Below are 12,861 nucleotides of genomic sequence, written 5' to 3' on the forward strand. Positions count from 1 at the left end.
AATTAAGCCTACGCCTCAGTAAATATAGGCAACAGTCCTATAATTTTTTACTTGAGTATACCATTCCTACATCAATCAGTATTTGCCCTTCATTTTTTTTTAATTGCACTTAAAAATACAACTATTTTTTGCAACGGGCCTCCTCAGGACTTCTTTTCATGATTGGCTGGCCAAGGACCACTGTTGCTATGGTAACAACAAATGAATGGTGATTTTCGAACTCATAACCACATATATACACCTATGGGCATACATGTACACCAACACATTTTCCTATTATACATAAACTCCTTTTATAGATACATAATTCCCAATTTATATCTGGAAAATTTAGATGATTTTGTTCAAAAATAGGAAAAGCAGCATTTTCAATAGAATTGCAGAGAATTTATCAAGAAACATAGGAAATATATATATTTTGAAACAAAGATGTCGAAACAACATTCATATTCTTACTAAAAATTCAGAATGGTTAAGACGGCTGTTGATATACATGTATCGATGCAAAGAAGGATTTTATAGCAAAGCTGAAAAATATAAAAAGCAGGACGTTTCAGTACTACTCTTCAGGACATGGATAGCACTATCAAAACAGTCCTACAATTTCAGAACATAATATTTGGTTTAAAAACATAAAATTAACTTGAGATGCAGCATAAAAAAACAATGGTTTTAAAATAATACAATCAATGTTACAAGAGCACCACACCAAGCCACCAGTGTTAAGTGTTTTAGTTCAGCACTAATTGTTACACCAACTGGTGCCCTCATAGCACATTGTTTATTAACACAATTAGGTGTTAAAACGTTAACACTAAATAGCATATTTTTGTAAAGGAGAAGTCCACCACAACAAAAAGTTGATTGGAATAAAAAGAGACGAATCCAACAAGAATAACACTGAAAATTTCATCAAAATCGGATGTAAAATAAGAAATATTGTATATTTCAAACAATAAAAAAAAAAGAAACAGTGAGTGAGGGACATCATCGACTCTCTCATTTGCATGTCACTGAGCAGTTCATAAGTATTTGTGAAAAATAAGCAAAATCTTTAAAAATGTTTTAACTTTCTTATTCTAAATCTGATTTTGATGAAATTTTCAGCGATTTACATGTACCTGTTTGATTGTTCTCTATTTATTCAAATCAACATTTTTCTGGGTTAGACTTGACCTTTGACCCCTGTGGGAGCGGTCCTCGAACAGCCACTGGTGCTGACATTAACACTAAAATCTTACAGTGTAAAAAAATGAAATAAAAATAATGACAATATATAAGCGTAAGCATTGTAGTCTTCTTTGCACAATATTACATTAAATAACGGGAAATGAGATGTACTTTAATAATAATAATAACATAGTAATTTATAATTAGCGCAAGACATGAAGCTGTACATACATGTATCTTAGCGCTTGCAGATTTTTTTACAAATAAAAAAATAATTTTACGAGTGAAACTAAACAATAATTATTTTTAAAAAAATTTGGCAAAGGATTTGATCATAAAATCTTAAGTCATTTTATGAGTGACTTGGCTGATCACTGGTATATTAAACCATTTTAGAAATATTGGACAAAAATTTGGCTTACAATTTGGCTCTAATTTCAGAATTTTTCTTGGTTATATACTAATCCATCGTACTATGATGCTATCCTAAATAAAAAGAGCAAAATATAACCAGCAAGACTACTACATGTATATAGAAAAAGGAAATGAATAAAATCATCAATTTTTATTTAGCGTACAGTTAAGTCTCTTAGCGCTCTTAAATGGTAGTGAGAAAGAAGGATAAAAAGTCATATTGAAACTAAAAACATTATACAAATTTTGAGACTGAATTCAGGGAATTTGTCCCCTTCCGTAGTCTCCTTTAAATCTCTATACAAATATCTCATCAAATATACAACGTAACTTCTGAAGGTTTTCATGGTGAAGAAAAGAGTAGTACTGTTGGTTTCACGGTACACCATGTATCTTTCTTGGGCAATTATTGGTCCTGAAAAGGACCACCGAAAATCAAAGTTTTGACAAGTGTGTTCTTGTCGTCTTCAGGAGAATCGGAGTTTGGGTGTTCATTTTCAGGACCAACAATTGCCAAAGAAAGAAAGATATATGGTGTACCGTGAAACCTACTACACTAAAATGTATAACATTATGCTCTATGGCTTGCTGGGGGTGCTTGAATAATATTAAAGATATTTCTAACTTGCACCAGGAAATTACACTGCAGGTGTGATCTTAAGAAAATGAGATTTTTTAGACCAAACATGCCAGGCGCAAGCTAGAAATACCTGGTATATACATGTACATTAAAGGAATTTCCCCTAGGATATAAGAGTGCGCTGTTTAGGTGGTATACGAACACACTGCAGAGAGCGCCAGCTGCCCATTGACAACAACGTTATATGACACTTGCGCAGATGCCACGTTCCAACCTCTGACACAGTGCTTCCACTCTTCCAGGAAATTCCAGGAAGTTTTGCTATTTTCCAGGAAGTGAGAAATTCCAGGAAGTTACCATTTCCGGGAATGACATTATCTGAATATTATGTCAAACTACATCATAAAATCGGATCTTTGTAATTAAAATGTCAACATTTTTCGCTCGCTTGCAACTCTTTACTAAATTTTGCCCGATACGTCATATTTCGCCCCCTCAAAATTTTTGGCTCATTACGGCACTGGGCCCTTTTTGTCTAGAAGAGAATTATAACATCTCATGGAAGAATGGAGAGCATTTGTAAAAATTCCAGTGGAAAAATGGAAGCACTGCTCTGACAATTCTTAGTCGCGTATGCTTAAAGGACAAGTCCACTCCAACAAAAACTTGATTTGAATAAAAAGAGGAAAATTCAACAAGCATAACACTGAAAATTTCATCAAAATCGGATGTAAAATAAGAAAGTTATGACATTTTAAATTTTCGCTTTATTTCACAAAACAGTTATATGCACATCTCAGACGGTATGCAAATGAGGGAACTGATGACCTCAATCACTCACTATTTCTTTTGTATTTTATTATATAAAATATGAAATATTTTGATTTTATCGTCATTGTCATGTGAAATGAAACTTCATTCTTCCCTGAACACGTGGAATTCCATTATTTTAACATATTGTGCTTCAGGCAAGGAGGTCCTAATCATCAAATTCGTAAAAATTGAAATATTGCATAATTCAAACAATAAAAAACAAAAGAAATAGTGAGTGAGTGACATCATTGACTCTCTCATTTGGATGTAACTGGCTCGTTCATATAACTATTTTGTTAAAAATAAGCGAAACTTTGAAATGTCATGACTTTCTTATTTTACATCCAATTTTGATAAAATTTTTAGCATTGTGCTTGTCTGATTTTTCTCTATTGATTCAAATCAACATTTTTCTGAGGTGGACTTGACCTTTAAGCTGCTGTTCGAAGATCCTGGCAGGATGGCTCTGCCTCATGCCGTGTGAAATGATGTCAGCAGATGTCCGAGCCAGCGCCGATGTAGCCAAAAGCAGCGCAGCATATGCGTACCGAGCACGTGCTACATGACTGGCAGATAATTGAAAGCTGCATGCAAATGAGAGAAAAAAAAATGAAAATCAATATTTCTTATTGTGCGAAATAGAAATCTAAAATAGTTATACTCCAAAAATTAATTTTGCCCAAATGGTCATGAGCCCGGCAGCCACCGTGCAGCGCCAGATCGACGTAAATGTAGCTCTATCACTTACATCGTTGACCGTTAAACAGGGTAGCAGCAACTCCCATCTTTTAACGTCTTTTGGTCTGACGCGGCTGGGGCTTGAACTCCCAGCGTACACCCTACCAACTAAGCAAACATACTGGTTGATAAATGCATCATTGATCTTTGTAATGAAGATGGCGGCGAGTGCAGCATGCAGTAAATCCGCCCAACAGCGCACTCTCAAGTTCACATGATCTATACCTTTCACATACAGCACACTCTTAAAAAGACATAAAATGTAACCAACCACCCCATAACCAACAATAGGTCGCCCAAAACAAATTTTGATATTTTTATTAAATTTGAATAAGCACATCCTAGTAAGCTTTAAAATGATATATGATTTGTCAAACGTGATCAACAATTAGTCACTCAAATACAGAGAAAACAAAGCGAGAGCTTCAGAAAATAAAGAGAAAATAGTGTTTTAAGTTGGTATTCACTCAAGCAATCTATGTGCACACTACAATTTCTATGAAACTTCCAAGCAGTCCTTCAAAACTTGTGTTCAAAGAAACTCTTGCATCTTGTTTTCTATTCAAATTAACAACTCGAAAGTTTTTGAGTGTAAAGATTGGCCTGTTTGCTGCAACCAATAGATGGCACACCATATCGCGAACCCACCGAATTAACGTACTTTTAATTTTGTGCATACTCCAGTATATGTGACAACTGTGAATTAACTCCACAAATGAAGATCTATTCTATAGTGCGTACAATGTAAGTTCACATACATGTACATGTACTTAGCAAAATACACAACCATACGGGTGAAGGGACGGACTAAAATCCAATCAGTACGTGATTTCTACAACTTCTGACTATTAAACTATACGGCAGTATTCTAATGAACGGAATACACACATACATATAGACATCGAGAGATCACACACATGGTGCATTAATCGCAGCGCTCAAGGTTAAAGATTTCTAAAGGCCTGTTCACAAATGGTGCAACAAATCTCAACGACAAAGCTTTATCAAGGTTGAACACACATCGCAGCAGCTGTATATTTTGGGTCTGGTAAAAAAGATGAAATAAAATAGCGACCCTGTTATGATAGGTTTATCGCTAAGAGCCGCAATGCGTTATGGGATCGAAAAGGAGGCAATCAAGCTAGCTCCGCGCACTACAGACAGTGCGCATGTGCAGAGATAGCTAACAGCCCCCTTTTCGATCCCATGATGCATTGCGGTTCTGATTAGCGATAAACCTTATTATTTTTACATGATAAGGTCGGTTGGAAAAGGGCAACATCTTTTTTAATTCTAGGCCTTATTTATGCTTTTCACACTGCACTTTTTTTCCTTAAGCCAATCACGGAAGTCGAATTGCACGTTAATCACGCTCTGTATGGTAAAATCATCAATATTCATGAGCTGAGGGATAGTCCGGGGTTAAGGCATTATCCCCGGCTGAGCAGATAGTATGGGGTTAAGAAAGACAGTGTGAATTGAAAAAAAGATAGTATGGGGTTAAAGATAGTCCGGGGTTAAGGATAGTATGGGGTTAAGGAAATGCAGTGTGAAAAGCATATAAATCAGTGATACATGTAGAAGTGATAGGAACTTGTAGGATGTGTCCTTTCGGCTTTCCGCGACCATTGGTCAATGGGTCTTTAAATTTTCTTGTATTTGTAATTTCCTGTATTCCTTTTGCCACAAATAAAATAAATAAATAAGTTGTCAGGTAAATTATTGTACAGGCAGACAATAGACATCTTAGAGTACCTCATTGATACGTTTAACAACGAAAAAATACCCAAAATGAACAAATAATCCGCAAGTGTAAAGAATCTACTGTTTTTGGCTTACTATTTGAAGTTGATCTTCATACAAAATAAGAATACACATTATCACAATCATAAATCGTACTATCACACATTGCACAATTTCATGTCATACTGTAGACCTACATGTATGTGCAGAGTGGATATCACTCACAGACATGATTCTATTGATTTGTGCCTCTGATCGGAATGTAAAGGGGTCTGGCCATGATACTGTTAAATCTCCATGGTAACATAACTTATTACACATATGTAATGATCAAATTACTGCACAGTCATATACCGTAACGTAGGTAGATGTATTACACAGTCTCATTTTCAATGGTCATAGAAATGAAATATACATGTACAACAAAAGAAAAAAATAACTGAATACAAAATAAGTACAGATAGTATAGGCATAGTATCAAAGTTACAAATACATGTAACAACAAGGGCGATTAATACCCCAACCAAGTCAGAATCAAAGTTCAAGCAATTAAACAAAACAATGAATTACTTTTAAAAATGAGAAATCAATTAACCTGTGATTATTTTTAGAAAAATCAATCAAAATTACAAATATCACAAAGGGTGATCAATCTAACATTAAAAAATAATTAAATGACATTTACAGAAATAAAACAAATGAAGTACATACAAAATAATTTAAGAATATCAAAGCAAAAAATATGAATGAGGGTGATTAATTACACGCAGAGTATCACGACCGCTGCATGTGAAGAACTTTTATTTACATGACATACATCAATAATCATTTTACAAGAGATATCAAAATGTTAGACTTTAGTTTGAACAGATGTGGTCGAGGATGCCACTGAGAAGCGAAAGTTTTTTTCTTTATATTTCACTTAAATTGCCTCTTTTATCACATCTATCAGTAGATCATGTGTTCTTTCTAAAGGAGGGCATGTAAAACAGATTTTTAAAGAACACATCACGGATAAAGAGTTTGTACCACCATCAGAAAAAGCAAAAAGAGACATTTTGAGGGTATTTTAAAGTCCATCAAAGGGAAAGTTGTTCACATGTGACATCACACATCCTTGTCGCATTGCCAATAGGAGGATCTCCATAGCATTAGTGTTTGCAATATTCAAATGCTCATAACGTTCTCATTGTTTGTCCGATTTTTCTCAAACTATCGTTGTTCTATTTCTTTGATTTTTCTGTTTCGACAGAAACCTACTTATTCTAAAGGTTTCATTCCCCTTTAAGGAATAAATCACCTAGAAAAGAACGTTTTGTAAATGTAGACAAGAATTGGAAAAATGCAATTCTTACTTTGGCCAAAAAAATGTGCTATCCTTGTGCACAATGTATACCTTTTTTTAATGATTTCCAACATTACTTTCAGCAAAAGATTCAGCCTTAAATCACTCCATATGCAGGAATCTGATGATAGAAATACTATGCACCTCTTTGCATAAATCCATATAGCAAATTACAAAATATTTTTGTGGAAAAAAAGGTCCAACAATATTCACCCCTTATCTTTGCATTTGGACACGACTATCATTCAAAGATAGACTATTGACTTTTAAGATCCTTTCCAATTGAAGGATCCACATACATGTATGCATGACTTTTCTTCCATAGGAGAAAAGAGATCTGCAAAGGATAAATTACAACATAGCAGTTTTCATTGCAATTGCACGCTTCTCAGAAAAATGAATTACACATTTTGGTGAATACAACAAATGGGGCAGACCATTTTAAGGTAAAAGTTTAGTTCTAGAGCCCACTATTTTCGTTTTTGGTGCGGTATGCAGGTATCACGTTATAATTCGAGTACCCCCCCTCGGGCACTAGACATAACAAAAGAAAAAGGTTGCCAGTAATAACACCTAAAGAGAGTGACTACATGTAGTCTGAGTTTTTTTTTTTTTTATAATGAAATGACATTAAATGACTAGCGACCATCTTCTTCAATTACGGTGTAACCATGTTGATAAATGAATGACAGAAATTACATGCACAATCCTTGCACACCCTGTCCAACTTTAGAGACGCAACGTTCCTGACAATGTCTTAATCACTCACCTTTACATTTCGTCAAAGACAAATCAAAGGGGACTATTAAAAAGCAGCGCCTTTATAACAGGATCTTGATGATAAAAGTAGCAGACATTTGGTTCAGTGTCTTACAGAAAACACATATTTCATTATAAATAAAAAAAAACATATGCATCAACCTTAATTCTGGAAAGTTATTTCAGTAAAAAATAATAAATATAAAGTATTCCAATTATCACACACATAATTGTTAAACAGGGAGGGGTGAGGTGAGGATCTTCACCAATCCAATACTTTTTTTCATTACTGTGCAATGCCAGATTGTAAGCCTCTTCAGTGTAAATAAAAAAAGATATATATGCATCACAGTGGTTGAATAATACAAAACATTTAAACAAATATCATTGCAATTGTCAATTTGATTAAATTTCCTTGCATGATGTTGTCCTAAGCCTCTTAAAAAAGTGACATCTTTAAAACAAAACACACATTTAATATAAGTGATGTAGAAAAATGTATCTGTTCATCTGGACTTTACTGTTATTGAAATGGAGAGCAGTTTCACGTCCGATCCAGGACGCTTCGTCAGCTTGTCTGAACTGAACATTTCATATATAAGATATCTCCTGCACCGTGTTTGTATCATTTTTAATCATTTATGTTCTTCTTCAGCAGTTCCTGTCAAAGAGCCTGCAATCCATTAAGAGGAAGAGTGAGGATGTTTTCTACATGGCTCTGAAGATGGAAATAATCAGCTAGGAGTTTAGATGGACTGCTCGTAGATGTGTTCGCTGAACAGTTTCTGATGTCGTAGACCTTTAAGCATATGACGTCATATCTCACATCGCCCTCCCTCAGAGGAGATGGAAATTTGCGAAAACGGAGTTGTCAGCGATGTTCTGGTTAAAACTAAATTGGCATTGATGCAGCAGACTCATAAACATACGATAAGGGCTAACTGTGTTTTGGAGGCTTTGAATCAGACTACAATCCTTGGACTTGTAATTTTACGGAGTCTTGTCTCAATTTTTTTTTATAAAAAAAGAGAACTTTGACAAATCGCGCAAGGCGACTCTCGAAACCTGCATCAATGATCTTGACGGCAGTGAACTCGCAATACAGCAGCGTTGGAAATTACGCTACATGTATATTCCGTGACATAAATATTCATGAGGCGTAGTCTGACTACATAAACCCTAGTTGGTACTGAATCTGCCGAATCGACGGCAATATAGTCTTGACCTTATGTTCTAGCTGCAGATCACGAACGCATGCAAAGCAATAATTATAGCTTCAGCCTCTAAGATGGCGGCGCGATGACGTCCATGAAGAGCGACCCTTTGCGGTCCCCCATCTGACGGAAGAGCTGTGGTCTAGTGGTTCTGACTCTCGCCTTGTAAACAGTGGGTTGTGTTCAAATCCCACCGCGGTCCAGCGTCCTTGAGCAAAGCGTTAATACACACTTTGCCATTCTAGACCCAGGTGCTAAATGGGTACCCGGTAGGATGTGAAAGTCATTGTAGCTTGTCCAGTGCTGTGTGCGCCCGAACAGCGACCGACTGGAATACTCCCTGGGGAGCGGAGGATGTGCATACATTGAGTGCGGGAATGACTGATTGAATCCGATGAACGGGGTAATAATATATCTGTAAAGCGCTTAGACACGTCGTGCCGATGTATCAAGCGCTATATAAAAGCGGATCATAATTACAAACTGAGCTTCCAGAGTCATATTTCATCTTTCTAACACAACTTCCAAACTCTGTACACTCCCATTTGGTATGACTTCAAATGTACTCTTACATAATAAAAAAATTCTATACTGGGATCTCTGTGTTTTTTTGTCCTGCAAATCAATAAATTTTTATCATGGGAGAATCATTATGTCACAAGTTTCTGTGCAACTAGTGCAGTATTCATTGCACTCAGAAACTCAATAAGCAGACATTTGCCTCACTATAATCTGAACATTGCAAAACTGTTGCTGAACTTCATCACATTATATGTGAACGAAGCTTTAAAATCCTATATTTAAGACACATGTAAGTGAATGGTATACACGGTGAAAGCCCATATAACTAATATTAAAAAACAATGTATAACAAAAAAAATGACAAGTGATTAGCCCTATATTCACACACAATAATCATTGATGACGATGACACAGATGAAATTATACCCGATGGCAGAGATTATAAAGTAATCCTTGAATAAGTAAGAAATCACTGCGAGGTAATAAAATTACTGTTGCATGAATAGCAGACGGGCATTAGGAAATACACATCCATCAATCGCTGTTCCTGTTGGGAAGCCAGAAGGACTTTCACTCTCGCGCACACTGTACATTTCGCATAGCACGCGCTAGAGATATCGCTCTTATGCCAGCCGCACAAGAACTGAAAATCGACAGCACACGCAACCTCCCGCCATTCCTTCTGCCTGTCTGCCAGGCCACAATACAGTGAAGCCTGTCTATAGTGACCACCCAAGGGAAACACAAATTGTGAACTTTATAGACAGGTGGCTGCTATAGACATATTCTTATACACACAATCTTCCTTCATGGGAATTAGTTTTAGTGGTCACTATAGGCAGGTGGCTGCTATAGACAGGTTCTTATACACACAACCTTCCTTCATGGGAATTAGTTTTAGTGGTCACTATAGACAGGTGGCTGCTATAGACAGGTTCTTATACATACAATCTGCCTCCATGGGAATTAGTTTTAGTGGTCACTATAGGCAGGTGGCTGCTATAGACAGGTTCTTATACACACAATCTTCCTTCATGGGAATTAGTTTTAGTGGTCACTATAGGCAGGTGGCTGCTATAGACAGGTTCTTATACACACAACCTTCCTTCATGGGAATTAGTTTTAGTGGTCACTATAGGCAGGTGGCTGCTATAGACAGGTTCTTATACACACAACCTTCCTTCATGGGAATTAGTTTTAGTGGTCACTATAGGCAGATGGCTGCTATAGACAGGTTCTTATACATACAATCTGCCTCCATGGGAATTAGTTTTAGTGGTCACTATAGGCAGGTGGCTGCTATAGACAGGTTCTTATACATACAATCTGCCTCCATGGGAATTAGTTTTAGTGGTCACTATAGGCAGGAGGCTGCTATAGACAGGTTCTTATACATACAATCTGCCTCCATGGGAATTAGTTTTAGTGGTCACTATAGGCAGGTGGCTGCTATAGACAGGTTCTTATACATACAATCTGCCTCCATGGGAATTAGTTTTAGTAGTCACTATAGGCAGGTGGCTGCTATAGACAGGTTCTCATACACATGATCTGCCTCAATGAGAAACAGTTTTAGTAGTTACTATTGGCAGGTAGCCACTATATAGACAGGTGGCCACGAACAAGGTTTGACAGTATTTCTCTTTAGAAATGACTCCACCACTCTTAGGGCTATAAACTTATCGTCAATGAAAATTCAAAGAAAAAAATAAAAACAAGACATTACTTCTACTTGTAATGGTAGAATATGATACACATACATGTATGAGCACATCATGTTGTGAATAATAGAAAGCACAAATAAAAATATGTACAAGCACACAAATAATAGATTAGACAAATTTACAAGATCTAGATGTACAGTATTACAAACAAATTACAGAAGAGAAGACGTTATACAGCATAACTTCAGGTATTCTATATCCAAAAGCGCTTCCTCTATACAATGTATATTTCATTCAATGATAAGAGGGGTGTAGAAAAATACTTGAAATAACTTCTCTTGATTGTACATGTATGTAAATCTTTGATTGGAAGAGAGATATGTTACACATTATGTATGAGAAACAAAAATATATCTGCCCTAAAATGTAGTCAACGCCATATTTTGAAGACTAGGATTCCGATAGCGAACAAGGCCAGAACCAACTAATCTGGTCGGGGCTACATGCATGCTTTGAAGTTAGGCCTCGATCTCACCTACGTACGTAGCTTGGACCAACATATGTGTTCCAATCGAGACCAGTCTTTGAAGTTAGACCTGGATCTGGCCTGCAAACAAGGCCAGGATCAACATTAGACCAAACCCAGAAAGGAGTCCAGCGTTCTGAATGAAAAAGATCCTGAAGCTTCTCTGGTCCTCATCTGTCGGGTCTCCGCCTCCAACATTATTAATCTCGGGCAGCTAAAGTGGAATAAGAAAAAATAAGAAAATGTATGTAATTATCATCATCATCACTAAATATCATCATCATTATCATCATCACCATCATCATCATCATTATCATCATCACCATCATCATCATCATCATCACCATCACCATCATCATCATCATCATCATCATCATCATCATCATCACCATCACCATCATCATCATCATCACTAAATATCATCATCATTATCATCACCAACATCATCATCATCATTTCATCACCATCATCTTCACCATCATCATCATCATTATTCACATCATCATTGCCATCAACACCATCACCATCATCATCATCACCATCATCACTACATATCATCATCATTATCATCATCATCAACATCGTCATCATCATCATCACCATCATCACTACCACCACCACCACCATCATGATCACCACTTCTTCCCTTGCCAAGTCGTAGTTGGCCCTTATTTCTACTCACCATATCCACCAACGAGATATAAAGAAACATGCCGCCCGCCAGAGCAAAGATCCACTCGCTGGCGTGGAAATTCTCCCCGAGGACAATACCGAAGATAAGGCCCAAGTAACACGTACACGCCGACAAGAAGTTTGCAAGGACGGCTTGCTTCACAGTCATCCCAGAGTTCAACAAGATGGCAAAGTCACCTGAAATAGTGTTGAGTAGTGTTGAAAAAAAAAACATATTCTGTTCAAAGACATTTAAAGACTTCTTTACACTACTCATATTAAAGCTCAATCATATAAAGCAGGGTTCCCAGCTTTTCAAGAAAACAAAATTCCCTGATTTTTCCCTGATAATTATTTCAACCCATTCCGAGTTTTGCATGTTTTCTAAGTTGTTGCAGTGAATTACATGTATTTTCAGTATAAAACAATAATGTACATGTACATGTAAAACTAATTAGTACCACCATAACCAGTCATTCAATGGATGTTAGTTTGATATTCAACAAACTATAACGGATTCTGACAGACTACCGTGCTTTTGACTTTTGGGCTGATCAAAATTCCCTGATTTTTCAATCATTTGAGGCATTTTCCCCTGATTTGAGGTAGTTTTAATCACATTCCCTGATTTCCCCTGACTGGAAAAAAGGAAAATCATTTTCCCAGATGGGCTGTGAACCCTGTGAAAGCCTATCTATAGG

The 12,861-nt window shown here is 36.5% G+C and overlaps 1 protein-coding gene across 1 annotated transcript in view; it reads right to left on the reverse strand.

Moving 5' to 3' along the window:
• Nucleotides 1-6,389: 6,389 nt before the first annotated feature.
• LOC129263809 (metal cation symporter ZIP14-like) overlaps nucleotides 6,390-12,861 on the reverse strand; it is a 28,101-nt gene continuing 21,629 nt past the window's right edge. Inside the window, exons 9-10 of the mRNA XM_054901720.2 lie at nucleotides 12,171-12,358; nucleotides 6,390-11,702 (exon numbers count right to left, since the gene is read on the reverse strand). Of these exons, the coding sequence (XP_054757695.2) occupies nucleotides 11,553-11,702; nucleotides 12,171-12,358 (338 nt within the window). The 3' untranslated portion in view covers nucleotides 6,390-11,552. The remainder of the gene's footprint in view (nucleotides 11,703-12,170; nucleotides 12,359-12,861) is intronic.

This window comes from Lytechinus pictus, chromosome 6 (assembly GCF_037042905.1).
Source record: "Lytechinus pictus isolate F3 Inbred chromosome 6, Lp3.0, whole genome shotgun sequence".
In the NCBI taxonomy this organism is placed as follows: Eukaryota; Metazoa; Echinodermata; class Echinoidea; order Temnopleuroida; family Toxopneustidae; genus Lytechinus; species Lytechinus pictus.